The sequence below is a fragment of the Empidonax traillii genome, unplaced genomic scaffold (genome assembly GCF_003031625.1).
Source record: "Empidonax traillii isolate 1590-97213 ecotype Southwest subspecies unplaced genomic scaffold, ASM303162v1 scaffold746:size489142, whole genome shotgun sequence".
Taxonomy (NCBI): domain Eukaryota; kingdom Metazoa; phylum Chordata; class Aves; order Passeriformes; family Tyrannidae; genus Empidonax; species Empidonax traillii.
Genome location: NW_020955939.1, coordinates 147,003 through 174,808, shown reverse-complemented (window position 1 = coordinate 174,808; position 27,806 = coordinate 147,003). Strand labels below are relative to the sequence as shown.

General features: G+C 58.3%; 3 protein-coding genes across 10 annotated transcripts; 1 reads left to right on the top strand and 2 right to left on the bottom strand.

Moving 5' to 3' along the window:
• Positions 1–943: 943 nt before the first annotated feature.
• On the top strand, positions 944–8,090 carry PLP1 (proteolipid protein 1). 2 transcript variants are annotated; one of them, XM_027900683.1, is made up of 7 exons: positions 944–1,078; positions 3,315–3,501; positions 3,933–4,089; positions 4,996–5,164; positions 5,380–5,453; positions 5,555–5,620; positions 6,013–8,090. In XM_027900683.1, the coding sequence occupies exons 1-7, from the start codon at positions 1,075–1,077 to the stop codon at positions 6,082–6,084; spliced, it is 729 nt and encodes a 242-aa protein (XP_027756484.1). In that variant the 5' UTR covers positions 944–1,074; the 3' UTR covers positions 6,085–8,090. The 2 variants fall into 2 exon arrangements, with proteins under 2 accessions (XP_027756484.1, XP_027756483.1); XM_027900682.1 differs by having other exon boundaries at positions 3,933–4,194.
• A 5,495-nt stretch (positions 8,091–13,585) lies between these two features.
• On the bottom strand, positions 13,586–24,383 carry RAB9B (RAB9B, member RAS oncogene family). Of its 7 annotated transcripts, XM_027900684.1 has the most exons (4): positions 24,290–24,383; positions 22,963–23,159; positions 15,700–15,764; positions 13,586–14,845 (listed from the first exon to the last, which is right to left on the bottom strand). In XM_027900684.1, exons 2-4 carry the CDS (start codon positions 23,058–23,060, stop codon positions 14,205–14,207), a joined length of 804 nt encoding a protein of 267 aa, XP_027756485.1. In that variant the 5' UTR covers positions 23,061–23,159; positions 24,290–24,383; the 3' UTR covers positions 13,586–14,204. The 7 variants fall into 7 exon arrangements, with proteins under 7 accessions (XP_027756485.1, XP_027756489.1, XP_027756490.1 ...); XM_027900688.1 differs by lacking the exon at positions 22,963–23,159 and having other exon boundaries at positions 13,586–14,892; positions 24,290–24,308; XM_027900689.1 differs by lacking the exons at positions 22,963–23,159; positions 24,290–24,383 and adding an exon at positions 17,189–17,239.
• Positions 24,384–25,269: 886 nt separating this feature from the next.
• TMSB15B (thymosin beta 15B) lies at positions 25,270–26,670 on the bottom strand. The gene is made up of 3 exons (XM_027900703.1): positions 26,559–26,670; positions 26,141–26,245; positions 25,270–25,781 (listed from the first exon to the last, which is right to left on the bottom strand). Exons 2-3 carry the CDS (start codon positions 26,238–26,240, stop codon positions 25,744–25,746), a joined length of 138 nt encoding a protein of 45 aa, XP_027756504.1. The 5' UTR covers positions 26,241–26,245; positions 26,559–26,670; the 3' UTR covers positions 25,270–25,743.
• Between the last annotated feature and the right edge of the window lie 1,136 nt (positions 26,671–27,806).

Here is a 27,806-nt window from a genome sequence, read left to right as displayed (position 1 = left end):
TCGTGCAGGGTGCAGTTGGCCGCCATGAAGCCTCAGCAGCTTTTGCACAGATGCCCAAGTGGTGTTTTCCCCCCAACCCCTCCCTGGGCAAGCCGAGGGGTGGCTGTTTGGGTGGGCAGGGAAGGGCCAGGGGTCCCCACAGAGTGTCCCACCCTGTCCTAGCTTTCCACAGCCCACCAGTGTCCCCAACCCCGGGGACAGCCAGGCCCTGCCACCTCTCTGCCTGGCACAAAGTGGGGCATTGAGGGACACAGCAGGGCTTTGTCCACCCTGTGCCTGCCGGGAAGGGGCCGGTTGCCCTCTGCAGGCTCCCTTGGCCCTGTGCTGGCTCCACAGCTGCAGCAGGGGAGCGGGGGGCACCCTTGGGAACTGGGGCACCCCTGGCACACGGGGCACCCGAGGGACCAGGCTCCAGCTGCTACGGCCCTGAAGCCACGGGGACCCCATGACTGTGCCCACTCGAGTGCCACTCCCCAGTGGGGGTCACGGGGCTGGGGAGAGTGGCTGTGGGATTCCTGTCAAAAGGGGGGAAGCCCCCAGTTTAGAGCCCCCAGAGATGAAAGCAGGTCCCTGGGATGGGGAATCCTTATTCCCCACTGGTCAGGGAGGTGACAGAGGGACATCACTGCTGTCCCATGGGGCTGATCTCCTACACTGTCGCAGTGGGCAGCTGGGACAAACACAGCCTGGTGGGCCCGGGGGGGCATCTCCAGAGCCACTGAGGAGGGGGGACACCCTCCCCACTCCCCCTTGCACCCAAACTCCTCTTTTTCTTTTGCAAAAGCCTTTTTCCCCCAGAGCCCCGAGCGGGGCCGTGGGGCAGCAGCGCCCAGGCAGCCACCGGGCACCCAGGAGCTGGCAGCCAAGGGGTGCTGGGGGGGCCGGGGGAGGGCGGGGTCCGGTCCCTTTAAGGGGGGTGGCTGTCACTCAGAGAGCCCTTTTCTTTGCTGGAGAGCGGGACAGGCACCCAGAGGGGGGAATTCAGGGCGTGGGACCGCCAGGCAGGCGAGGGCTCCGCAGACAGCGCCGAAGCAGCCGAGCGGGCGGTCGGGGCACTTGACCAAGTCCAGCGCCATGGGTGAGTATGGGGTGAGGGTGGCTCTGTCACTGGTGGCTCTGGGGACCCTATCCCAGAGAAAAGCCCCCTGAAACTTTCCTCTGGCACCAGTGAGGTCCTGGTGACCCCGGTGTGGCCGTGCCGGCCATGGGAGCTGCTCAGGGAGGATGCCTTGGCATGGCAGGGATGGCGTTTTCTTTCTTTGCCAAAGCATTTTCCGTGCTCGTGCACTGTCTGTGGGGACAGATGCCATTCCCACAGCCTGTCCCACCCAAGCCATCGCGTCTTGGGTTGGAGAGATGAGAGCTCCTGCCTGGGGGCTGGCAGGAGCTGGGAGGTCCAGGCAGGGCCCTGAGACCTGTCGCAGCTCGTGCCGCTTGTGTGCCAGCAGCCTTGGGAAAACGGAGACACTCCTTGTGCCTCGGTTTCCCCACTGATACAGCAGAGCTAATACTCACCAGCACACCCCTGGGACTGCCCTGTTCCCAGGGGTGCCTTGTGCTGCTGGCACCCTGCCTCCTCCTCCTGTCTGCAGCACATTGTTTGGCGCTGGCAGCAGCTGAGCCTGTGTACAAGACTCAGGATTGTGCGGCACAAGGGCTCTTTCTCTCCTTCTTTGCCCTCCCCAGGCATCCCCAGTGCAGCTTCCCAAAGCCTGAGGGGCTGTGGCAGGAGCCTGTCGGGCGCTGTTGCATCCCGGGACTCGCAGTCTCTTGGGAACAGAGCAGTTCCCTGTGCCCCAGTGCAGGCACCTGCCATGGCACTTCCCAGGTGGCTAAAAACAAAAATAGGAAAGGCAGGTTTGGCCCAGCACCCTGCTGGGTGCCCAGGGCCATCCCCATGGGTCCCAGTGAGGTTTGGGAGCAGCGCTGGCCGGGCTGAGTGGGGCCCCCCCTGGACCTGCTGCGTCCAAGGCAAACAAGAGGGAGGGGTCCCAGCACTCCCCTATAGCACTGCCTTTGTTCCCTGTTTGCTCTTGGCATGGGGCAGTCACTGGGGTGGCAGTGCCAGGACAATCCCCCATTGTCCTCGGTGCCACTGCGCAACCTTGCTCCCAGTGGGGAGGGGACAACGCTGCTGGCCAGGCCCCCGCGGCTTCCTTGTCCTTTGAGGGAGGAGGTAAGCGCTGTGGGGTTCGTGGAGGGAGCGTGGGTTTGGCGTGGGTGCCTTTTTGGCACTCAAGGCAGAAACGCTATGCCCAGATGGGATGTGCACAGGCAGCCACTGTGCCCTGGGCAGTGGGGTGCCAGAGCCCGCGTCCTGGGGAAGGGGAGCAGCTTCCCTGCACACAGCCAGGGCAGCAGGTTGTCCCAGCTTAGCTGGAGCCAAACTGATGCTCTGGAGCCAGATGCCGGTGCAAACCCACCTGGCTGCCTGCCCCCAAAGTGGGCAGGACAGCGGCTGGCTGAGCACTCCAAACCCAGCCCACTGGGAACCCGAGCTAACCCTCCTGCATGTTAGAGCCCCGACGTGCAGAAGGAGCAGGTGCCCATGGCCCCACCGCTGAAAACACCCGGCATTTAGGCAGTGCAAGCGGCACGCTGGCATGTGTCCTCACTTTCCCTCCCCTCACACGGGTCCTGGAGGACTAAATCTATTACACAAGTGCTGTCATTCAGTGCTCCTCTCTATAAGCACATCTGCCCACACAAAGGGGCTGCTGCAGCCCCAGCTGCCCGCAGGGTGCCAGGCGAGGGGACAAGCGCAGCCCAGTGTGCCACATGGAACCCTGGAGAGCTCGGGGTGCATGCTGGCTCCTGCTGGGCTGTCCCAAACTGTGCCACGTTGCTGGATCTCCACTGGGCTTTGCCTCTGAGAAGGTGCTAGGCTCCCCTTCATCTCTGATGTCAAAAGCTGATGAACGTTGCAGGCAGCTGGCGTGGCTGCTGGGCTGTGCAGGCAGTGGGGAGCCCATTAGCAGCTTGTCTGCCAGGTCCCACTGGCATTGTGCTGCATCACGCTCTATTTCCAGCTCATTTCTCACGGGTCAGCGTGGCTGGCTCGCCTTGGCTCCTCACAGCCCCACGCTGCCATCACCCCCACCCCTGGGCACCCTTGGGTGGGCTCCTGTGTGCTACTTAAAAAGCTCTCAGGGAAGCTGCTGTGTTCGGCCCTCCAGCACCACGAGGAATCATTTCTGGGTTTTCCTTCAGTGTGCTTCCCTCTTCCTGCCAGGCACCTCTCTGCCCCTGAGCTGTAGGCTCCAAGCAATCCTCATCCCGGCAGTCTTGTCCCACCTCGCTTCTTTTCTCCGTAGGTTTACTCGAGTGCTGTGCCAGATGTCTCATCGGGGCACCCTTTGCTTCGCTGGTTGCCACTGGCTTGTGCTTCTTTGGGGTAGCGCTGTTTTGTGGCTGTGGGCACGAAGCCCTCACAGGCACCGAGCAGCTCATCGAGACCTACTTCTCCAAAAACTTCCAGGACTATGAGTATCTCATCGACGTGTAAGTAACCTGCTGCAGGGCGTCGCCCTCACACCGGAGCCCCTCGTGTCTTTGTCTTGCTCTTTGCCAGCCCGGGGTGTGCCCAGCGGGGCTGGCCAGGGCAACGCTGTCACCTGGGCACCACAGAGACCCCAAGCTGCCTTTGCCCTGTGCAGGGTCTGGTGGCCACTTGTTTTCACTTCGTGCCATTTTTTATCTGACCCTCGCTAGGTGCCCTGGGTAGAGCTGGACCTCTGCACCGGGAAGGTATGGAGGGTATGAGGGAGTTGGTGGCAGCCCACAGCCTTGCTCACCACAGCTTGCTCCTCTTGTAGCTTCGCTCTCCGTTTCGGTCCCCCTGGGGGTGGCGTGGGGAGGGTTAAGTCATGGTGGCCACGCAGGGCTGAGCTCTCCATCACCTGAGCATCCCTGCCCTCTGCTCTCCCCGGCAGCATCCACGCTTTTCAGTACTTCATCTACGGCACGGCCTCCTTCTTCTTCCTCTACGGAGCCCTGCTGCTGGCCGAAGGCTTCTACACCACCGGCGCCGTCCGGCAAATCTTTGGGGACTACAGGACCACCATCTGCGGCAAGGGCCTCAGCGCTACGGTAACTGGGGGCCCGAAAGGGAGGGGAGCGCGAGGCCCCCAGCGAGCTCACTCGTGGCAGCGGGTGTGTCAGTGTTTGGGAAAGTGGCTAGGACATCCTGACAAGGTGATCTTAACCGGGGTTTGACACCCCTTCGCGCGCCCCAGCGGGTTCGCCACGCTCGGCGTGGCCAGAGGGCAGGAGACTGCGGCCGTCGGGGTTTTGGGGTATCCCAAAGGGAAGCGCAGCCCGGTCGCCCTCCCCCAGGCCTGCTGTGGCCCCTGGGGACCAAAGCAGCCCAAGTGGCCCCATTTAGCTAAACTGCTTCATGCTTAAGCATTGGCAGGGAGAGCCATGAGCATCCCTGCAGTGCTTGGCAGCCCAAGGCTCTGGTGGCACCTGCTGCCCCTGGGATCATCCTCTCCGTTGTGCTTGGGAACCGTGACAAAGTGACAAAGGGATCTCGTGGCCTGGGGGAGCGGAGGGGCATGGCTGTGGTTCCCTCGGGGGCTGGTTGGGGTGGCACCACGGAGGGAGGGTAGGAGAGCCACGTTGACACGCCAAGGCAGCTTTGGCAGCTGCCCTCCCGTGGGGACCAAACCCTGCTGGGCCGTGGCCACGGTTATCCCTCTCCCGCCAAGAGCGGCAGCCAATCCTGCTGGCACTGGTCACCCCCACGCACACGTAGCCGGGCGTGAATCCGGGACTGGCACCGGCCCCATGAGCCACAGGAGCGCCCGGCTGGGGCTGCTGCCCTGTGCTGGCTGCCTGGGGACACGCCGGGTTTGGCAGAGCTGGATGCAGCAGCATCGCAGTCCCACACCTGCCCCACACCCTCCCCTGCCTGGGGAACCTCGCGCTCCCCTATCCACGTCCCCGGACACTTGGTAACCACGGCTCTGCCCCGGTTTGTCCTGCCCCTTGCAGTTTGTGGGCATTACCTACGTCCTGACCATCATCTGGCTCCTGGTCTTCGCCTGCTCTGCGGTGCCCGTCTACATCTATTTTAACACTTGGACCACCTGCCAGTCCATTGCCAACCCCACCAAGACCACGGCCAGCATTGGCACCCTGTGTGCTGATGCCAGGATGTATGGTGAGTGCCGGGTTCACCACCTGGGAGCCAGGGCTTGGGGCAGAGGAGAGGGCATGGAGGAGAGGGCCCAGGCACACCAGGCTGGGATACAGCAGGGCAAGTGCTTAAGAGCCCTGAAAAACCGAGGTGTGCATGACACACGTGGATGTGGGAAGTTGAGAGAGGAAGCCAGCTGACAGCTGTGCCCAGCTCACCTGGCTCCCACATCTTCCCAGGCGTCCTGCCCTGGAATGCTTTCCCTGGCAAGGTGTGCGGCTCCAACCTGCTCTCCATCTGCAAGACCAGTGAGGTGAGTGCTTCCTGCCACCCCACGTGTGTTCCCCTCGGTTCCCCTGGCCTGCCCAGGCAGCCCGTGGGACCCTGGGAGCTCACCCCCCTCTTCCCTTGCAGTTCCAGATGACTTTCCACCTCTTCATCGCAGCCTTTGTGGGGGCAGCTGCCACGCTGGTCTCACTGGTGAGTCAGTGCTCCCCCTGCCCAGCCGTTCTCCTCCGCCTGGCAAGGAAGTGGGGGCAAAGGACAGCAGAGGTGGTGGGCATGGATGGGACAGAGCCTGTGCTCGTGTCATTTTCTGGCACGTAAGTGCAGATGGTGAACCGAGGCCATAAGAAGGCAGAGGTGGCTGCTGGAGGGGATCTGGAGAGGCTTTAGGAGAGCTCCAGGGAGATGTCCTGCTGCCAATGCACCGAGTCCCCTGCCTTTCCCCAGCTCTCCTCTCGCTTCGCACCGGCGACACGACACTGCGGTGTCCTGGTGGTGCAGAGGGGCCACGGGGCTCTGCGGGGCGCTGCCCTGCTGGGGTGTGGGGCTGGGGGATGCCCCTTCGCTCACTCTCTTCCCACCCACAGCTCACCTTCATCATCGCCGCCACCTACAACTTCGCAGTCCTCAAGCTGATGGGCCGAGGCACCAAGTTCTAGCCCGTGCGGCGGAGCCCAGCCAGACCAAACGCCCTTCTTTTCTCTAACCCCGAGGCTTTAACACTGCAGCCACCTGACACCAGGTCTCCTGCCTTAACTCTGCCTTCGCTGATGACTCCCCTCCTCTTCCTCCCTCGCATCCATCGTGCTGAGCGTGACCAGGAAGGAGAGCTTCCCACCAATGGACACCTCTTCATGCACTTTTCTCTCTTGGCTCATCCGTAACCGGCTCGCTCTAGAGCCAAGCCCGTCAACACCAGCCAGAGAAGAGGAGGGACTTACTCCAGGGTCCCGAATGTTGAGCCCAGGGATGAGCAAAGGCCTTCACATGATCCTGGGAGGAAGAAATCCACGTAGGTTGCTCCGTGAGTAGCAAGAGGCTACCCAGAGAGAAAAGGAAGTTGGCCCAGTCCTGGTACCATTGCCAGAGACTCTCCTGGAGCTGTCTGCTGTCACCACCCGTGGATGAAGAATAAGAGAAGGACTTTTTTTTTTTCCCCTTTAGCAGAGAAAGATGAATTTAACCTAAATCGCCTGCTGCAGCCAAGGCAAAGGGAGTTCAGGGCAAGGATCTTCCCAGTGCGGAGAAGAGAGTGCTGACCCCAATGCCGATAAAGCCCTAACCCAGCTGCCCCCATTAAAGCCTAAAGGAGTTTGGTGTCTCTGTACACAAAGGGGGACTCTCGGCTTTACCCTCCAGGCGGCAGAGAGGCAGCAAATAGGTTTGACTGAGGGGGGGATGTCTCTGCAGCAAGCCCTGGGAGCGTAAAGCCAGAGCCATCCCTCTGTAGGCAGGGGATAACCCTCGGGACCGCGTGCCCTGCCCTGCCCTGCCCTGCCCTGCCCTGCCCTGCCAGCGCCGCGCTCGCCGCACGCTCTCGGCCCTTCACGATGGTGCTCTTCTCTGGCGTCTCGTCTGCTTCTCTAACCCCTGCTGCGCCGGAGAGCTCCCTCTGCTCCTCACCCACGTCAGACATAACCGGCCCTCGCTCTGTCCCCTCACCCCTTTTTTCCTACAAGTCGGTACAACCATCTGGTGACCGCCAGGGCGGGAGGGGCCGGCGGCATCTCGCTCCCAGGTGAAACCCAACGAAGGAATTGAGGAGGGAAGGAAAGGTGGTGGTTTGGGGCAGAAACTCAGCCAGTCTCTGCAATCCAGATCCTTTCTGGTGCCAGTTCAGTCTTTCCCCGTGGAGTGGGGGCAGCAGGGTGAGGGGTTTGGTGGAGGTGGCCTCTCCTCCATGACTGTTCTCCAGCTGGAGGAAAGCCCTCTGGCTGGGTAGCAAGGCTCCAGCCAGACCTGCCAAAATGCTGCTTCCAGTCCTCCCCCAGCAACTGGTATTTTGATTTGCTCTTCCCTGCCTCTCCTTAATGCTAATCTTTGTGTTTATTTATTGGAGAAACTACTTTCAGTGGCAGACTGTAGCTCCATCTTGCATGGATTTTTTTTTTCTTCTTTTCTTTTCTTTTTTTTTCTTCTGTATCTGTATTATGGTGATATATTTTTTAAGTGCTGGTTTCAGCAGGGGCAAGGATAAAGAGGCAGATCTGCTGAGCAGTGAATTTGAAGGGTCCTTGCCGCCGGGAATGCTGAAATAGGTTGGCCAGGCTACCAACGCACATGGGATGGGGAGGGGGGAGATGCCAGGACGAGGTGGCAGGGTGGGGAGAAACCAGTCAAGATCTGAAAATTCACATCAACGCTATCTCTCTTGGGGTTTGCTGGGGTTTTATTTGATATCCATTTAACAAAAAATAACCAGATCCTCCTTCCCACTCCCCAGACCCCACACACGCACACACACACACACACACACACACACACAAACACAAACACACAGGCAAAAAGAGTTAATCAACTGAAAGTGTTTCCTTCATTTCTGATCTAGAATTTCAACTTGTTAACAAGCAATAAAAAGGAGCAGGTTTTTAGAGACTTATCTTACAAGATGTATTTTATAAAGATTAAAGAAAATAAATTAAAATTAAGAACATTCTGAACAAGATACGGGTCTGCCTGTCCATTTGTTGTGCTGGCTTTCCCAACCCCGCCCTGTCCACAGCTGAAAAAAAGAAAAGCAGGGAAGGGGAGGCTGCAGAGGAGAAGGGCTCAGAGGAGCAGCACTTGCCAGCCCCACTGCTGGCCAGCAGTCCCTGAAGGAGTCTACCCACTCCAGCCATGAGATTCATAACCTTTGACTTCAAAATCTTTGTTCCCAGCTGGGGAGCCCTTAAAATCTCTGTTTCTCCTTTAGCCACCCAGAGGAAATCTGGTGTCCTGCTTGCGTTTGGTGATGTGCTGCTGCCCTTTAATACTCAGCCCACATGGTGACAGCCTCTGCTGCGTCTCCTTATGCAGCAGCTACAGCACAGCCACAGCAAACCCAACCTGCACGGCTCAAGCTGCAACATGTTTGGGACAAATGTGTCCAGAGCCACATGGGGTGTGCAATCCTCCCACTTGTAGAGAGCCTTTTGTGGAATAGGATGGTCCTGGACTGTCACAGGGCCCTGCATGTCCAGGCTCTGGCTGCAGGATTGTTAGCAGTGTGCTGGTGCGTGGGCTGGCTGCTGCCTTTCTGCCCCTGATCAGACACACGCTGTTCTCAGGTGAATGTTTCCGCAGCTCAAAAATCATTGATTCAGATGTTGCTTCTCCTGGAAATTCTCCCCAGGAGCTGTGCAGGGAGACAGGCCACAAAGGGATGCTCCCAGCCTCACACTCAGACCCCTGGACCGCACCAGTTTGAAGCAGGTCTGCCTGAAAGGCAGATTTCAGGCACAGCCACGTGCCCAGGAGCAGCTTGGTGGGCTGGGAGCTTCACTGCTCTTCCCAAGTGGGACTCTAGCCCAAATCCCACCCTTCCCTCCCTCCCTTGGCTTCAGCCCCCTCTGGGCAGGCAGCAGTTTCCCATGCATCCTGGCCAGGAGAGGTTTAGTTCATGCCTTGCTGCTGCCCCAGCTCAGTGTCACAGCTGTGCCTGCACCTCCGCCTTGCCCCAGCTCGCTGAAACCCGTGGGGCTGCGGCCAGCATCAACGGGGCCCTTTGTTCCCGGCGTTCCCAGATGCCATCACCCTCCTCTCGCCGTGCTGAAAGGGCCCTGTGTGTACACAAGCAGCCACTGGGCAGGAGCGAGCTGGGGAACAAAACACCATCTTTTTCCCCTGGAGGAGACTGGTGCCCCCTCCGGACCGCGGTGAGGGCTGGGACAGCAGTGCGAGTGGTGTGTGAAAGCAGCCGGCATGGCCGGGGGACCGGCCGGGTCCGAGGGCTGAAGGACACATGAAGCCTCCTCAGGTCTGCCCTTGGCTGTGCCCGGCTGCCACCCCCACCTGGGGACACGGGTCCTGCCCTCACAGCTCCTTTCCTGGGCACGCAGCGCCCTCCGGGGAACTGGTTGAAAAAAGACAGGGAATAAATAAGCTCTGCCTCGTACCAAAGCACATCTCTGTAAAGCCCATCAGGAGAACTCCAAGGAGGAGTCAAACGGCTGAAATGTGGCTGCACTTTGCTCCCGCAAAGGCTGGACCGGAGAAAGGGACCCTGGAGCGGGTCCCATGGGCTGCCTTGCTGGCAAAAGGGCGAGTGACTTCCAGCCCTCCATCCTCCGGGAGATGGCCCTGCGAGCCCTTGGGAGGGGAGGGGATGGCGGCGCCCAGGGGTGTTGGTGATGACCACGGGTCCCCAGCCCTCCGCTCAGGCGGCCCCCAAGGGCGAAGAACCGCCAGGCTGATGCTCCTCCCGGCCGCCCCCACATTCCCGGTCCTGCACCCCCGCATCCTCGGTCCTGCACCCCCGCATCCCGGGTCCTTCGGCCCCGCATCCCCGGTCCTGCGGCCCCGCATCCCCGGTCCTGCGGCCCCACATCCCCGGTCCTGCGGCTCCTCCCCGCGGCCGCCGAACGCAGCGGTTGCTGTCGGGGCAGGGGACAAGGTGGGGACGAGCCCCTGCTCCCCCCGCGGCCACGGTCCCCCCCACCTGCGCTGACAGCTGGCAGAGGGGACAGAGGGGACAGAGGGCACAGCAGTTCCCCCAGCCTGATCCTGACTTCAGTTCAGGCAGGGAAAGGGCTGTGAGGGGTGAGTTGTGCCTGGCAAGCAGTCCTTCCTTCCAGGGCCATGGTATGGTGCTGTCACTCCCCTGCCCTGGAGGAAGTCCTCATCTGCCACCGCTCAGTCACCCAGCTGCTTTCTCTCCATCTCTGTGCACAGTCTGGCTGTATCAGGGAATTGTCTGAATACTGGGAGGGAATAGTTGGTGGGAACTCATAAAATCACAGAATGGTAGAATGGCCTGTGTTGGAAGGGACCTTTAAGATCACCTGGTTTCAACTCCCCTGCCAGAGGCAGGAGCAGCTTCCACTAGACCAGGTTGCTCAGAGCTCCATCCAGTCTGAATTTAAACACTTCCAGGCACAAGGCACCCACAGCTTCTCTGTTCCAGGAGTGGAACAGTCTCACCCAAACCCTGCGATGCCTCCAAGGCCAGAATCATCTCCCTTCGGATCCTGTTCACTGTCTGTTTCCAGCTGTCTTTTGAAATGGCTGAACTAAGGGGCTGGAGGACCCCAGATACTCCAGCCCACATTTTAAAGCATTATTTCCAAGGACTTTGGACCCTACACTGCCTCCTGGAACCATGGATAGGCAAGAACAGAGAGGAAAATAAACTAAAAGGTTCTGCCAGAAGAAACAGCAGGCACGGGCTCTGCAAACACAGAGAAAGCCTCCCAAAATAAGCAGCCATCCTGGCAGGACAGCAGACCAGAACAGTCCCCATATGCTGCCTTCCTTCTTGGCATCCTATGGAAATCATGCCTGGTTACAGCCCCCTGGAGCCTGAGGGATCAGTTCCAAGATCACAGGAAGAACTCAAAGGAAAGTACTGGGCTTGCTGCTGAGAGCCCAGGCTGGGAATTTAAAATGTAGTGACAGAAGGAAGCAATGTGGAATGTTTCTGTTATGAAAGTGTTTTCTGATACACTCTTGAAAAGGCAAAACTGGTCACTGGATTCAGCTCATGAGTCCTATTCCTTCAGCTCCTTGGTGGTCTAGCTTGGCACACTAAGGAATAACCAACCCCACTGATCCCTGATCCCTTAGTGACTTCTCTCTGCCCAAAGGACTTTTGCAGAGCCTTCAGTTCTCTTAATACTTTGAGCTCACATAAAGAGAAAAAGCTACCTGTTTTTTCCCCAAGAGAATCCCTTTAATTTAGTGAGGAAATAGGCATTTTGGCAAAAGTAACACACAACCAAGGCAGAAGCGTTTCACTAAGCAGCCCCCGTGTGCAGGGGCTGGAGAAGCCTTGGTATTCCCTCAGCTCTTGGGATGTGCCCTGGAGGATGCTGAGCTGTGGGAAGGGCCCCCAGCCCGTAGCTGCATTTTTGTGCTGCCTTTGCAGCATTCACAGGTGGGTTGGTGAGACAGGGGTGAGATTAAACACATGGCTGGAGCCAGCGTGGGGAGGCGGTGTGAGATTTTCCTTGAAGCTTGTAGACTACAGAAAACATGTCATCTCTGTCATTCATGATCAAAAGAAATCTGTATTTTTAGGATGCTGATGCCTGAAAATAAATCTGTTGCTTTAAAGTAAGGACAGAGGATAAAAGAAAAGTTATTCCTTTCCTTCCACCTCTGCCCTTGAGCAGGAGTTGATAAAATCCAAAGGCAAGAGATCACACTCCACTCCAGCTTTGCCCAGGAGCTGTGTGGATGAAATATTAAACACTGGGGTTGGAGCAGGTAAAGCAGGAATAATCAGATGAAGGTTTGGTATCCTCTGGGGACAAGAGTGATTGATCAGCCGTGCAAAAATAAATAACCCGGCTCTTTAGATCTATGTAGCCATTTTAAATTGAAGTAATTAGGAAGACATTAAAAGTGGGGTAAATTGTAGCAGTTTTTAGCTTGTGGTTGAGGCGTGAGGGGACGATGCAGCCCTGCAGAGCTATCTGTTTCTGCTGAGAAGAGCAATCGGCATCCTGGGCAAAGGGTTTGCTCCTCTGGGGGAGTGGAGGCGGATCAGAAGGATCGAGGTGCAGCTGAATTGCATTTCTGGGAAGCACAGGACCTGTACAAAGGCAAAGTGTGTGTTTCTCGTGGCTTGGTGTAGGGTTCCAAGGAGGTGCTCCCAGGTTCTCCACTCTCTGCCCACAGCCCAGGCAACATGCGTACTACAATTTCAGGTGAATCCAAGCCAGGAATGCTTTTGGGTTTTATTCTTACCATTGCTGTGGGAATGCCTGTAAAGTCTCCAGAGCCATGGCAACGTGGGTGCTCCTGCTCCCCCACACTCAGCAGGGCTGACAGGTCTGCGTGTGTCACCTGCACAGGGACTGTGCTCCTGCTGGAAGCTCTTGGTGGCTGCAATTAACTTGTACTTAAGCCCAGATAACTACTGATTTTTGAGGTGGGTTTTTTGGTTTCTTGTCCTACAGTGTGTCTAACAGCCATCAGGATTTTTAAAACTCGAGCTGCCAACAATTTCCCACAGTTGACGGAACCTCTGGAGTATGAGATCTCCAAAGCACAGCATCACTGCTTGATCTGAGCTGCAAAACTTACCATCCAGCAGCTCATCAGAGTGGGGATCACACCCAGCAGCTGGTGTTTACGTGCTCAGGGTGAGGTCCTACGTGCCCATGGGCAGTCACAGCTTTGGCCAAGTGCTTGCAGGGCATGAGGTTTGAGTGGCAAAGGCAGCAGTCAGCAAGCACTCATCTCTTTGCTACACAGACAGCCTGGAACTACCGCCTAGCAGGGGGTAGGAGCCTGGCTAGAAGGTACTTTGGGCCCCCCACTCCCATTTTTCAGCCACCTTGAACAGAAGTGGAACTGGTGCAGCTCTCTCCCCTTTGGACTGAACACAGCAGCCGGTTAACTGAGCAGACACTCTCGCCCAGTGAAGTCTGTCACAGGAATTACAGATAAAACACACTGCATGAGGGAATGGCATGGGTTAACTGTGCTCAGCAGCACTGCACCTGACACTGCAGGGGATGCACTGAACAGTTCCATGTTGCAGCGTTCAGATGGGAACATCCCTGCTGGAGCAACTAAAGAGTGGATCCATCAGCTAATGAAGGACAGTGGTCACTGCACCAGACAGCGAGGGGATTTAAGAGCTGACCATGCCCGAGTCCCCCAACCACCTGCACACCTAAGAGACAGCCCACCCACCTACCATCTGGTCTGCCAGAGCACATCATCTGAGCACAGTGATTACTTGTGACAGAAACCAGCTGAAGTTTCACACTCCAGATCTCCTGAGCAGCTCCAAACACTTTGACATGACCTGGCGAGCGTCCACATCAGTATTTTTCACCCAGGGATTCAAGGTATGAGAAGTGAGATCTGCTGTTGGGCCTCCACAAGAGACAAGGAAACATATATTAAACAACAACAGACATAAATAACAGAAAATAACACTCAAGACAAAAAAAAAGTGAGGAAAAACAGACCAGAAATAGGCAGTTACAAAGAAACAATGCAGTCACATTCAAATACAGGCCCATCTCTCCTTCATATATTGCTCCAGATCAGAGCTCTAACAAGTTTCATCACAATTCAGTCTCAGGACACAATGCACTTATCCCAAACAACAGATACACACATCCCAGCCTCTCCAGTATTTGGCTTTCTCACAGTCACATGGGCCAGAGTCTTTACAAGTTATTTCAGGATGCTGAGCAGGCTTTCCTTTGGCAGTATGGTCATGAGTGGGTCTAGTATTTTTTTTGAGTTCAGGACTAAAATACTTTAAAGAGTGTGTAGGGAGCGCTCAGCTTTGCTCTGCAGGCAGTTCTTGGAACAGAACAGATCACTACTGTCTTTAGTGAATTTAAAGGACTTTAACCCAGTCCTTTAAACCTGCTAAAACAGGCAGAGGTGGAAGCCAGACTATGCTCACATGCTCTGTTAAACAGCTCCCTCCTGCGGATACATGCTCTGTGCCTGAGAACTCCAGGCAGGATTCAGATGGTGAGGCTACAACTCCCCAGTGAGCACAAGCCCCCTGTTGTCCTCGTGGCCGCTCTCCTCGGAGTGCCCCAGGGCTGCCCACACGCGTTCCGATCCAGCGCTGGCTCCAGCGGTGCTCCCAGAGCAGCAGCTGCTCTTAACAGCAGGAAGACCCCGATTTGGAGCTGGAGTGCAGGTCAATGGTGTGGCCCAGCATGCAGTGCTCCAGCTGCTCCTCCACCGCCAGCACCTGCCGCACAGCCTCCTCGAAGGCCACTGTCACATTGGTGTCGTCCTTGGCGCTGGTCTCCAGGTACGGATAGTTACCATTCTCCATGCACCAGGCCCGGGCCTCCTCCGTGCTCACCTGTCTCTCCAGTTTGTCAATTTTGTTGCCCAGGACCACAAACGGGAAGTGCTCGGGGTCCTTCACGTCAGCGTAATAGACAAACTCCTTCTGCCAGTTACTGAGGTTCTCGAAGCTCTGCCGGTCATCCACGCTGAAGGTGAGCAGGCAGCAATCGGCCCCCCGGTAAAAGGGCGTCCGCAGGCTCTTGAACCGCTCCTGCCCCGCCGTGTCCCAGATCTGGAGGGTCACAAAACGCCCGTCCACCTCCAGGTCCCGGTTCAGGAACTCCACCCCGATGGTGTGGAACGCCTGCGAGTCAAACTTGTTGGTGACGTACCGGTTCATGAGGGAGCTCTTCCCAACTCCACCATCCCCGAGGAGAATGACCTTCAGGAGCAGGGACTTCCCACTCATTGCAGCAGGACAGAGGGGCGAGGTCCCAAGGCAATCTGCAGGGATCAGAAACAGTACAAAACACTCATTTGACTTGTGGATTCTGCAGAAAGGCACGTACAGAAGAACAGAATACGGTATTTTCATCCCCATCTCTGAACAAGTTTTGTATACGGGAGGTAATCTCCTATATAGGAGGTAATCTCTGTTTTTAGAGAGGGATCTTATTATTCTAGTCTCTCTCACTAGAGGGATTACAGCTGGGGACTGGACAAGTTTTCAGGCACATGAGTCCTCCATCAGGTCCAAAATGGATTCAGCAGGACACCACTGCAAGTGCAAGATGAGAACAACGTTGAGAATTTGGTACCAATTATAGTACTGTTAGTGAAAACCCTGCACCTATAAGCTTGTCTGTTTTTCCGAACAGATCATCACTAGTTAAACATCTCTCCTGGCCTGCATCCTCAGGCTATCCCAGGAACAGCAAAATCACCAGGGGCGCCTATCACCAGGCCTTCCTTCCCACTGTACCATCACCAGCTAAATCATTTCTCCCATCTGACTTGCTCTGCTGGAAGGCAGGTCTGTATCGATGCGAGTGATTCGCCAGGCCAGCTCTGGATCACCCCGAGGATGCTGACTCACCAGCGGAGCTGCGCGTGATCCCACGGCTCAGGAGGGGTTTTCCAGGCACAGGCACCGGCTGCTCTGCTGCTCCTGGCTGGCGGTGCTCGTCACAGCCCACTTTGCCGGGGCTCAGGTGCAGGTTTACGCCGCAGCCACCCCGACACCGCAGGTTCCTTAGTCAGCAGCCTACAGGCCGAGTGCCAGCACATCCTCCCCCTCCCAGGGATGCTCTACAGGCCTGACGTGGAACAAGAGGTTTTGTTTGGCTGTCGTACTGTACCTGCTCTGGAGATACAGTCGTCTCTGGGACTGTCCAGGGAACACCTTCCTCCAGTGTAACAGTCACTGAAAAACAGACACCAGTCACCCAGGTTGCCAGAGCTGCTCTCGGTGTCTTTGTTTGTGATGCTGATCCAGGATGGAAGAACAGCAGCAGAGCTCTAGGAAGCTGAAAGTGCAGTACTGATAGCTGGAGTAGAACAGGCAAGAACAAAGCACCAAGGAGATTCCCTTGGCCTACATGAAATGGAACAGAGCCCACTCCTGGACAGGGCAGAGCCAGCACCATATGGATGCTACACCCAAAATAAGAACAGAATCAACTGAAGGAGCTCTGACATGAGACACCCTGTGTCTCCCCTCAGTCCAGGGGACATGGATAGCTGTGATCTGCTTGGCCTGCCTACTCACACGCTCTGCAATCTGATTTGAGGATGGAATATACACCTGAACCTGCTATCCAGGAGAGTGAGCCAGCTGGCAACAGCCCGGGAGCCTGCTTACACCTGCTACCAACATTCCCGGGAAGGGTGTGGATGAGCAGGGCTGCTTAGTGATGACACCTCCAACCCACCACAGCAGGAGCGTGTGGCACTGCCTGGAACAGCACTCCTACTCTGTCCAGGCCAAACCCCACTCTCTGCATTAATCAGGGGGAAGCCCTGTTCAACTTTGATTCTGCTCTTTCTGCAACCCTTCCAAACTTCGTGGTAACCACAAAGCCAAAAGCAGAAACTTCTGCTTCTAGCGAGTTTCTGCACTTTCTGCACAAAAGGCTCACCAATTTCACTTCCCTGCGCAGAAACAGCCCAAAAAGCAAGCACAGCTGAGCTAACCTGATGGGACATCTGCAGAGCACTGAGCGGTCCAGCAGTCCTAAAGCAAAGAACAAAATGCAAATGTCAAGAGAGACAAACAGGAACTGCAGCACAGCTCCCTGGGGCCGCTGGCTCGGGGAGACCCCCTCCTGGGCAGGTGAACTGCTCAGCACCCTTGTTCCTTTCCCAAACCTTGCTGAGGGCTGCTTTGAAGATGGTCCTGGCACAGGCCATCAGCCCCGAGCAGACTTTCTGTTTAGAGGTGGTTTGTTAGCAAGTGACTCGTTTTAAGGATGACTAATAGGTGATGTCGGGCCGCTCCAGAGCCCGCAGGTCAGCGGGACGCTGGAAACCGTGACACAGCCGTGACACCGACAGCACATCCTCGTGTGCCCCGCTGTGAGCTGTTCCAGCGGCTGACCCCCACCTGAGCGCAGGGAACAGCACAGGGAGCACCAGCGGGGCGGGCACGCAGGGCCCGACTCCCCCCACCCGCTCCCCAGGCCCCGGCTCGGCTGGAGGCGAGACCCTCCGGCGGGTCCCGCGGGAGCGGCCAGGGGAGGTGCCCGCGGCCGCGGAGCGGTGCCCGCGAAGGGGCTGACCCGGCCGGGGCGGAGGGACAGCCGCCCACCCCCGCCGTCCATCCCCGCTCCCCGCCCTGCCCTCACTCACCCTCAGCGCCCGCCCGGCCCGCGGGGCGCAGGTGCCGCTCAGCCCCGCGCCTGCGCCGCGCACGCGCCTCCCGCCGCGGGCGGGGCGGGGCCGGGACACGCCCCTCGACCTGCCCGGCCACGCCCCCCGGCCCCCTCAGCGTCCGCCCCGGCACCACCGGCACAACCGGCACCACCGGCACCACCGGCACAACCGGCACAGTGCCCGCTGTGCCCCCCAATGTCAGCCCCGGCACTGCCCCCACAGTGCCCGCTGTGCCCCCCAATGTCAGCCCCGGCACTGCCCCCACAGTGCCCGCTGTGCCCCCCAATGTCAGCCCTGGCACTGCCCTCAGAGTGCCCACAGTGGTCCCTGTCACTGCCTCACAATGCCCGCTGTGGCCCCTGTCGCTGCCCCCACAGTGCCCATTGTGCCCCCTGTATCCGTCAGTGCCCACTCCCGTCACTCCCCTCACAGTCCTGGCACGTTCCCCTGCACCCCCTCACTGCCCACTTTGTCCCACGTGTCCCATCTCTGTCACTTCAGTGACAGCTGCCCTAAGGAACACGCCTTTGCCCACCCTCCCCATCGCCAGCGGGATCAGGAGCGAGAATGTCTTAAAGGAGGAGGGGGAAAAGAGCAGCAAATACAAACATTACAGAGAGTTGAAGGGGAAAAAATAGTGGCAAGGTCACCCCAGCCTGGGCCAAACAGTGACAGGAGACAGGAGAGGGAGGGTGAAACCAGACCCCCAGGCGGCTGCAGAGGGGTTTTGGGGAGCAGGAGCCACTTGTGGGTTGCTCCTAGCAGGCATCGTCAACTCTTCTTCCTGCCAGTGCCTGGTGCCACCTGAGATACACCTTCAAAACTTGGGGACACATCTCACTGTGTCCCCCAGACCTCTTCCCCAGGGGGAGAAGAGCAGGGACCCCTCGCACGGGCACCCAGCGCTTTTGGCCATCTAAACTCAGCACCAGCTCCAGGGCCAAGTGAGTGCTACAGGAACACATTGATTCCCTCCTCCCCCCTGGAAAAGCATGAGATGGGAGGAGGATTAAAATTAAGCCAGGGATTATATTAATACCAGCCTCGATCTGTCAGAGGAGATGGGGGACAAGGCAAGCCTAGGGAGGTAAGCAGGGGGTGGCCAGGATGAGGACTCGTGCTGGCAGTCTGAGATCTGGGGAGCCCAGGTAAAAGGGGGGTGCTCCTGGGGCACTTGAGGCACCGATGTACACACCAGCACCAGAGCCAGAAGCTCAGGATGCTGCTGGTACAAGGGACAGACCCAGCCTGCACCACGTGCTGGGGCTTTCTCTGAACCAGTCCAGGTCCCCATGCCAGCCCTGACAGGACCATGCATTGCCAGGGTGAACCTCTGAGCATGGCACACTTGCCCCTGCCAACTCCCTTTGCCTGGCAGCCGTTTAATCCTGTTATTTGCCAGTACTTATTAATTAGAGATCTGATTTAGCATGTAAGGGGCGAGACACCTCCTGAGGAAGAAAGAGCCTCCAGGGCAGATCCTGCTAAGGCAGCTGGGACATGGTGCTCTGCAGCCATTCCCTGACACTCTGGACCACCTCCCCTAAGGTCTGGCAGACATCAAATCCTTGGGAGATGCTGCCTGCAGGGTTTGGGGATGGCAGCACAGCCAAGGACACCACAGCTGACTGTGCCAGTGCTCAAGGGGCCCCATGCACCTTCAGGCTAATCCAGGGGCACTGGCAGCTGTTGGGCACTCACTTGCCCATCTGACCAGGGATGTGACCGGTGTGGTTTGGCTCCCAGTGCTTCTGCAGCCTGGTTGCCTGGCTGAGCTGGGCAACAACCTGTTTGGCATCTGTGGTGGACTGACCCTGGTGCCCACCAAACTGCTCTATCATCCCCCTCCTCAGCAGGACAGGGCATAGCAGACACAAAAAACTTGTGGGTAAAGACAAAGGCAGTTTAATAAAGCAAAAGGTGCACGTAAAAGCAAAAGAAAGCAAAGGATTTATTCTCTACTTCCCATCAGAAGTCTGCTTCCCTGGAAGCAGGGCTTAAGAACACATAATGGTTGCTCCAAAAGATGGTTGCCTTCTTGTGGTGGTCCACTTTTCTGAGTAGTTCACAAGATCTTCCATGAATTAGTATCTTGCCCTCACACCCTAGAGGAGATGCCTGCAAATACTGCAAATTGTGGCCGCAAATTGATGCCAGTGGTGATTAGTAGTATTAAACAGCTCATATAAGGGTGAGCTTCCCTGCACAATAAAGCCACCTACACCAGTCCTGGCTAGGGAGAGGGAGATGTATTCCCTGATCCACTCCCCCAGCAGAGCAAGGCCATCAGTGCCAGGGCAGAGCACAGAGCAGAGGTTTGTACTAACATGTTCCCAAGCCCAGCAAATCAAAGAGATAAGCAGTGCAGCCAACAAACTGGGACTGACAGGAGCTGCCTGCTTAGTAAATACTACATCTATAGCACACTTAGCACAAGTCAAGGAACTGGCTTATCTGGGCACAGCCTTGTGAGCACAGAGAGCTGGCACTGGATGGGACCTGTGGGTCCTGGGGACCCCTGGGCAGAGGGATTTGTCTGGAGATGGGGATGTGAGCCAGGAACCATGTGCTGGGTAGGGAGTACCAGGGCTATGGGGGCTGCACGGGGCAGTGGGGCAGGGACTCTGCAGGGTGCTGGGCTCCTGCAGCAGGAGAGGTTTGACTCCCCTGGGCTCAGCTGCAGCCATCACCTGCCTCTCAGTCCCAGCTCTGGGAGTTACGGCAAACTGGAGGATGCTGGTGCCAAGGTGAAGGAACCCTGATCCAGCCTCAAGCGACTGCAAGCCCATGGTCACACAGCACTGCCAGCTCATGCCCCCATTAATTCATCCCACGTCCTGTGCTGCAGCTGGGGCTTGGGTCTCTGCCTTTGTTCCAGCCCCGGTGCAAGGCTCCACAGCTACTTCTCCACAGCCTATACCCGGCAGCAGCTCCAGCCCATGGCATCTGCTCTCAACGCAGACAGACCCCAAGATCAGTCCTGCCACCCTCTGCCTTGGCAGACCCATTTCCCCCGAGCCCATAGCTCCGAGCAGCGGTTGACAAGCACCTCATCACCCACTGACCTCCCCGAGAAGGAGCTTTGTAGCTGGAGCGAAGGTGGAGAAGATGTCCCCATGCATCCCCCTCCACCCCACACAGCTCAGCACGCCCTGGAGAAATGACCTGTGCAGTTTCTGTGAGCTGGTCTGAGGCAGCAGGGAGGGGCACATGCCTGGGCTGCAGAGCTGCCTCTCTGAGACACAACACTGCAAGCAGGGGCTTGTCCCACCATCAGTGCTACTGCAAGCCTGTCAGCAGCCCAGTCACACAGCACTGCCACAGTCACTGTCCTTGCCTGCTTGTCCATCCCCCGCTCTTCCCTGGAGCTCCTCAGCCAGTTATCAGGGACAATGCTGGGTGACAAGGTGGCAGGTAGAGCAGGTAGCGCCACAGGAGGAAGCACCAGACATAGTTCTGCCCTGATGTAGGTGCACAGGCAGGCTGGGGCTTCAGGACGCATCATGAGGCATCTGTTGCAACACGTTTATCTGCTGTGCATGGCTCCTGAGCTGGTTCCTGGAAAGCCACAGAGGCGTCTGGCAGGCACCGGCTCACGGCTGCAAGGAGGGGAGTTCGACCTGTGCCGCCATGGGCTCTGCTCTGGGACTCGCAGCAAAGGCACGGGGCAGCAGGGACACTGCAGGGTGCCACCAGCACTGGCAGTTGGGCACACAGGCTTTGGGACAGCAGCGTCCCTGAGGAGAGGACTCTGACTTCTGCCTTGTCCAGACAAAGTGAGGTGACATTGCCTACAGGTGACACCCACCGTGGAAGGGCTTGAATTTTGTTTTTCCACTCCTCGAGGTTTCCTCGAGGTGCGTGAGCAGCCTCAGGTGCCCCTGGCAAACCCCAGCCACCTGTGCCGTGGCTTGGGCACTGGATGCATCCCTACTGCTATCAATCCCATGGGTTTGAGCCCCCACCTTCGTCTCCCCTTGGCTTCCCAGGCTGCCATATCCCAGCTGTTTCCTGTGGAGAGGAATAAATCATGGAGATAGAGCCATGCTTTGCGAACAGGGAAACAAAATGGCTTTTCATGCCATAATCCTTTGTAATAAAACACCAGGGGCAAGGAAGATGATAAACAATGTCTCCTGTGTGAGCCAGCTGCTTCCTAAAATAAAGCACTCCTCTGCTCCATCAGCTGTCCCAGCTCGGGTGCAAGTGCGGGCGCTGCCCCAGGACACCGGAGCCGTGTTCCTGCAGGAGCACATGCTCCGGCACGGCCCCTGGGACCCTCGGGAATCTGCAGAATGCAGTGGGGGGGCTCAGAAACGAGCAGTGAGTTCCAGCCGCTCTCAGGAGCGGGTGGGAGCCCCCAAAGGGCTCAGCATCCCCCGGCGCCAGCAGCGCGGCAAAGGCATCCAGCAGGGCTGCTCCACCTGTGCCAGCAACAACCCCGGCAAATGCAGGAGTGTGGGGGTTGCAGGGGGGCTCAGTGCATAACTTCCCGGCTTTGTTTAGGCCTGGGTGCTGGCAGAAGCCTGATCCTGAGCAGGAAGCTCTGAGCGCTCCGGGTTCATCATTGCTCCGGCTGAGCCCTCGCTGGCAGGGGATGAGTAAGCTCCTGCTGGTAAACCTGACCTCCTGGGCATTATTTCAAGAGTAGCAATAACTTCTCTGCTGCTGGGGATGGCGTCTTGGTGTGCTGAGTGTGGCAGCCTGGCTGTGCTGGCCAGAGCACAGCCCAGCTTGCCAGGGCAGGCGTCCTGAGGTGCCTGCCATCAATTCCTTTGCCTGAGGTCCGTGGTCAGAACCCCACACACCACTTTCATTTCCCCACTACTGCTCATTCTCTTCTGCTTTCCTCTTTCACAGCCAAACACACAGCTATCCCCACGCACACACGTGTCCTCCCCAATCAGAGGTGTTCCCTGGCAGCTCGTGCTTGTTGCCCCTGGCCTCCCCTCTCCACCCCTGCCACCGCAAGGTGGTTTGAGCTCTGGGCTCGGCAATGTGTCCACACAAGCAGCAGAGACCTGGCAGGGAAAGGCTGACCTGAGTGATGCAGAGGTGGTGACACATTTTCTCCAGGGATGCAGGGAGTGAGTGGTGGGCAGGATCCACCCCTTGGGGAGCTGCAGCATCCACCTGGCTGTGCAGCCTGGCTTCACCTTATCTTGCTTGCTCTGGTGGCAAACACACACCTTCCAAGGTGGGGTTTGCTTGCACTCTGACCACAGTGTGGGGCTGTGGCTGGGGATTTCCTGCCATCCAGGAGTGCCCCAAGCCGTGGCCAAACCTTTTGGCTCTCACCACTTTCTGCCCTGGGTGGTGAGGAGGGTGCTGCAGCCAAGCAGGGAGCACTGGAGCACCGGGGTTCCCAGTGCAGGGCCATGCACAGGCTGAGTCAGGGACCTCCTGCCAGAGATGGGGTAATGATTCTCCACAGAAGGGTATGTGGGGCCAAATCCTCTCCTGGCTGAGTCAGAGGAGATGGAGCAGTGGCAGGGGCAGACACCCATCCCAGTCGCAAGCCTTGATCTGAATTCACCTCTGATCTGAATTTACCTCATGCTGCTGATCGCCAGGTATTTGCCCAAATTCCTCCTGCCAGTGACTCAGCCTTCTCCTCCCTCCTCTGCAGTGGGGCCACAGCTCACCATCTGATGGAGTGTAGGAGGAAACCTCCCACAGGAGCAACAGGATGGGCCCCATGGATCGTATCTTCCTGGCATTGCCAAGAGGGGCTGACACAAGTAACTCACCTGCTGCCCAGCGAGGGAAGGGGCATCGAGCCCTGCCAGGAATGCCCAGTCCCCAGGATGGCATCCTCGGTGCGTGGGTGGCTGCTGGGGCAGCCCATGCTGCTGAAGCCACCACATTTCTAAGGGACAACAGTCTGGCAGCTGTCCTGGCCACCCACACCACTGGCAGCTGTGGGCTGGCGTGAAAAACGGAAGGTCTGGGGTAGGGAGGGAAAGTGTTGATATAAAGGGCTTTTCAATAATGTTCTCCCCTTACTGGTTCATACTCTGCTGGCAGCAGGGGCATTTTGGGTTTTCACTGGGTTTCAAAACATCTTACTCTTTACTCTCAGACCTGAGGGTAAAGCTACAACTGATTCCCTGGATTCAGGCTGGGACTGCCAGCCCCTGGGGTGGCTTCCTCCTCAGGGCATAGACCTGGCTGTGCCAGCACTTGACCCCATGTCCAAACCAGTATTGCTGCATGCCTGGGGTGGCCCCAGTGAAAAAGCAACCCAAACCCAGGTGCACCAACAACCTTGTCCTCACCCTGCATCTTCCTGGGATGCATGGGGGTCCTGTGGGCCACTTCCACAGGCTGGGAGCATCGCCAGCTGCTGGCACCAGCCACCCTGCCATTTAGAGCTGGGGAGCCACAGCGCTTGACCTGTCTGGGAAATCAGCTGGCCCCATGGGAAGGGTGTGCCCAGCACCCTTGGGCAGGCTCTGCTGCCTGTGTGTGCAGCACAGGGTGCTGGGGAGGCTTCTGTGAGCACAGCGGTGCCAGGGATGGGACACTCCTGCCGTGGCCTTGCAGAAGCCCATGTGACTCAGGGAGAGATAAGTGCCCCGGTGCTTTTCCATGCCTGCAGAGGGGCCCGTTGCAGCACGCAGCAGGGAGGGGCACCGGGGCGGTGTCGGGAGCAGCCAGGGGTGCTGTGGGCAGCCACTGAGGAGATCAGCAGTGCCACTTCGTGTTTCCATCCATCTCTTGGTTCAGCTCAGGCACTCAGGGGCAGGGTTCAGGCTGGCTTTGCCTGCCTGTCCCAGCCTGGTGAGAGAAACCACCCCCGAACGAGGACACAGCCCCTGCTGGGATGATGAGCAGCTGTTGCCACCCCTGTCCTGGCAGGTGGCACTGAGAAAAGGATTCCCATGTCCAGGATAGGGTTCCGTCCTGGGAACATCAGGGTGCTGAAGGGGAAGGGAGACAGCCACCCATGTGCTGAGTTTCCAAGTGCTCAGCTCAGTGTAGCAGCAGCCCCAGCTGGGCCTCAGCATCACTCCCCACTGCCCTCACCCCACAGAAAACCCTGCACACTGCCCTGACAACACACAAACATCTCACCTGCAGCTCTTTTGAGTCTGCTTTTTTAAGGGGTGAAGGCAGTGGCAAGCACACAGGCAGTGTTATTTGCAGTCCTTGGCAGGCAGCGTGGGTGGAGGCAGTAGGCAGATAGGCACTGTGTCCAGACAGGCACAACAGCCCCGTGTTTGTCCCAGCTGACCAGGCTCCCTAAGGACACTGGCCAAAACTGTTAGTTGGCAAGTTTAGGCCAGTCTGCCTCTACCTCCTCCATAACTGGCCTGGTGCATTCAGCGTCCCTGCAGGCCAGGTGGAGGTGAAGAAATCCTGGCTGCAGCCAGGAAGCCTCAGCATAGACCTGGAGGCACTGTCAGAGCTCACCCACACTGTACTAGACGGCAACTGCAGGACACAGGGAACTCCACACCTGCAAGACAGGGCTGGGATCAACACAGAGGGTTCCAAGGCAGTTACTCCACTAAACCCCATCTTTACAGGGCTGCCAAAACCTCCTTCCATCAAGGGCAGGGGGAGAGGTTGGCTCAAGGGGAAGAGAAGGGCTGTGCCAGGCAGTGAGGGGAGAGCTCTGGGTGGGCAGAGCTGGCCTGGCCAGCACAGCAGCAGAACCCAGGCCAGCAAGCCCACTGCCAGCACCTCCAGCTCTGCTGATGAGGAGCCAGCCCAGTTCCACAATGGTTTTAGTACAGGGGACATCAAGATTTTCAAAGCTCAGCCTTCACATGGGCAGTAAGGCCCAGTTAAGCCTCTACCATAAGAAGAAACCACTCTGGTGGTGGAGCACAGTGGCCTCAGTCACACCAGCAATGCTCCCAGCTCCCCCAGGCCACCAGGAATGGAGACCCAGGCAAACACCACACTGGATTCACTCCACAGGGAACCAACCCACCATTCCTCTGAGCAACACCAAACCGCCAGCACTGCTGCGGCACCAGGCACAGACCTCCCCACCCCCCAGGGCTACAGCCAGAACCTTTGCCAGGGAATAAGTCACAAGCCATAGGTAAGTCATTACATTTTTTTTTTATTTTATAATAAACTTCTCATTTTTCCCCCAAGGAAGACAAAAAACTGTGAGTGAGGCTACAGAACACTGTCAGTGAAGAATATGCAAGACAGACCCAGGCCAGAGGTGAGGCCAGGCCAGAAAGGGTCCCCACTCCCCCAGGCAGAAGGGGTCCATCTCCAGAAGCCTCCATGGCCCTTGCTCATCTTCCCACTGCACCAGAGCAGGATCAGTGCTGTCACAGGAGCCAGCTGAGCAGCAGCAGAGATGGCATCGGGTCAGGCTACTGATGGACTGAGAGGACCACGCTTTGTCCCCCCACCCGCCAAGGCTGCCAGCAGGGTGGGACAGTGTGTTAGGTGATATAGCTGCTTTCTACACATGTACATGATGTAAATTTAAAAAAACCCACATGATTCATTTCAAAGCAAAGTAATCGGAGTAGTCGCTCTTCATGCCAGGCAATCTCTCCCTAGGAAGACTTCACACATTCCTTCTCCTGCTCAATAGCTGCAAGAGAATAGAGGGCTGTTAGTCTCTGGTGCTTTTTTTTTTTTTTATTTTGGAAGCACCCACTGGAGAAGGTTTCAGAGGATTGACTCAGGCCCTGGCACCCAGTTTTATTTATTTGACCCCAAGACGAACACTCGAGTTAGAAGGTGGTGAGGCACACACGTGCATGAGAGCAAGATGGTCACCTGTCTGCATCCATCCTCGGGAAAGCCGTGCCCTGAGGCATCAGCTCGGATCCAACAGCCCTCCCTCCCCGTGTGCCCGTGCCCACCCCCGGGCCGCACACCCCTCTGCCCCTGGCTGCCCCAAATCACCCCCGAGGGCACTGCCCCGCCCGCCCCCGGCCCCGCACTCACTCTCCTTGGAGGGCAGCGTGTTCTTCTCCTCCGTGTTGGTTTTCTTCAGCTTCTTCTTGTCGAATTTCTCCACCTCCGAGAGGTCTGGTTTGTCGCACATTTTGCCTGCGAGACCCCCCGGCCGCAGTCAGGGGTCGGGCAGACAAAGGCGGCCCCCCCGGCCCCCGCCGCGGACAATAGCGCAGGGCGGGGCGGCCGCCGCCCCGGGCACGGCGCCGCTCCCGGGGCCCGGGTAGCCGTGCGGGGCGGCCCCTCCGCTGCCCGCACCCTCCGGGGGAGCCCTCCCTGTCCCCGCACCCGCGGAAGGGAATCTCCCCGCGCCAGGCAGCCACGTCCACCCGGGCACCCGCCGCTCCCGCAGCCCCCACTCCGGGGCGCCCCGGCGAGCCCTTCCTTGCGGCGGCGGTGCCGCGCGTACCTGCGGTGCGGGGCGCGGTGGATGCGGTGTGCGGGGGGTGCGATGTGCGGTCGGTGCCGGTGCCGCTCCTTGCGCGTCCAGGTGTGACTGGGGCGCGCGCCGTGAGGGGCGGCGCCTTATATACCCCGGCCCCGCCCAGCCCGCGCGCCCATTGGCTGCCCGCCCGCCGCGCCTGCCGGGAAGCGCGGGCCGCCAGGGGGCGGCCGCTCCCGCCCTGCCCCGCGGCGGGGGCGCGAGAGGGGCTGAGGGGGGGCGTGAGGGGACACCCGGGACAGCCAGCACACCCGGGACGGGAACACGGACACGGGGCACGTAGCCCCTCACAGATGCGAACACACACACAGACATCGTCCCTCTCCTCCCTCCGCTCCCCAGCCCCTCATAGGGGCAGGGATACACACGTGGACACGGCCCCTCACACACACGGACACGGGTCACGCAGCCCCTCACACACACGGGCACGGCGCCTGCTGCTCCTTGCACACACACACACACACACACCCACACACCCCTAGCGCCGCAGAAGCCCCTTAAGCCCACCCAGCCCTGCACACAGCTGTCCTCTGCACACACGGCCTTGCACACCCACACTGTCCCCAGGCAGCCCCTGCTGCCACCCCTGCTCCCCACACGGGTGTCCAGCTCTGAGGGGCAGCAGGGTGGTCCCTGTGGGGCCCAGCAAACCCAGAGCCACTGTCCCAGCCCGAGAAGGTGTCCCGCTGCAATGGAGGCAGCTGTGCCCCATGCGTGTGCCCAGGGATGCACCCGCTGCTGAAGCAGATTTGGCTAAAATGGGCACCATACTCTCACACTTGTGAGAGATGCTCGACCACTGTGCCCACCTTATGGCCATGCTGGCTCTGGCCGTGGTGTCTCCTGGGGAGATCCGGTTGCTAAAGAAGCAGCACAGGTGGGCAAGAACCTGACCATGCTCACAGGGTCTCGCTTGGCCACAGCAAGGCGAGGGGTGCAGGAAGCTTGGGAAGCAGTCAGGACAGTGCAGATGGCCTGGAGTGCATGTGGAAAAAACACCTTTGGTGGGAAAAGCCAAGAGCCAGCGCAGGCAGCCTATGTGATCCCAGCAGGAAGGGTAGGGGCAGTCTGGGGGCAACTGAGCATCAGGATGGGAAGTACTTGGAGGGCCAGGAGGCCTGGCAGTAGGGTCCTGCAGGTACTGAAGGGAATAGGAATGAAGGGACAGAAAAAGCATCCTGACTGCATATGAGACTTGCCAAAACCCTTCTACAG

Bases quoted from the DNA above. Each gene is read 5' to 3' on its own strand.
- PLP1 (XM_027900682.1), top strand. The intron at 4,195-4,995 runs GTGATCTTAACC...TGCCCCTTGCAG, and splicing joins GGCTAGGACATCCTGACAAG to TTTGTGGGCATTACCTACGT. The intron at 5,454-5,554 runs GTGAGTGCTTCC...CTTCCCTTGCAG, and splicing joins CCATCTGCAAGACCAGTGAG to TTCCAGATGACTTTCCACCT.
- RAB9B (XM_027900684.1), bottom strand. From the start codon at position 23,060: ATGGGCTGCCCCAGCAGCCACCCACGCACCGAGGATGCCATCCTGGGG. The intron at 15,765-22,962 runs GTGAGTTACTTG...TCTGTTTTTCAG, and splicing joins CTTCCCTCGCTGGGCAGCAG to TGACTGTTACACTGGAGGAA. The intron at 14,846-15,699 runs GTACAGTACGAC...TGATCCCTGCAG, and splicing joins CGACTGTATCTCCAGAGCAG to ATTGCCTTGGGACCTCGCCC.
- TMSB15B (XM_027900703.1), bottom strand. From the start codon at position 26,240: ATGTGCGACAAACCAGACCTCTCGGAGGTGGAGAAATTCGACAAGAAG. The intron at 25,782-26,140 runs GTGAGTGCGGGG...ATTCTCTTGCAG, and splicing joins CACGCTGCCCTCCAAGGAGA to CTATTGAGCAGGAGAAGGAA.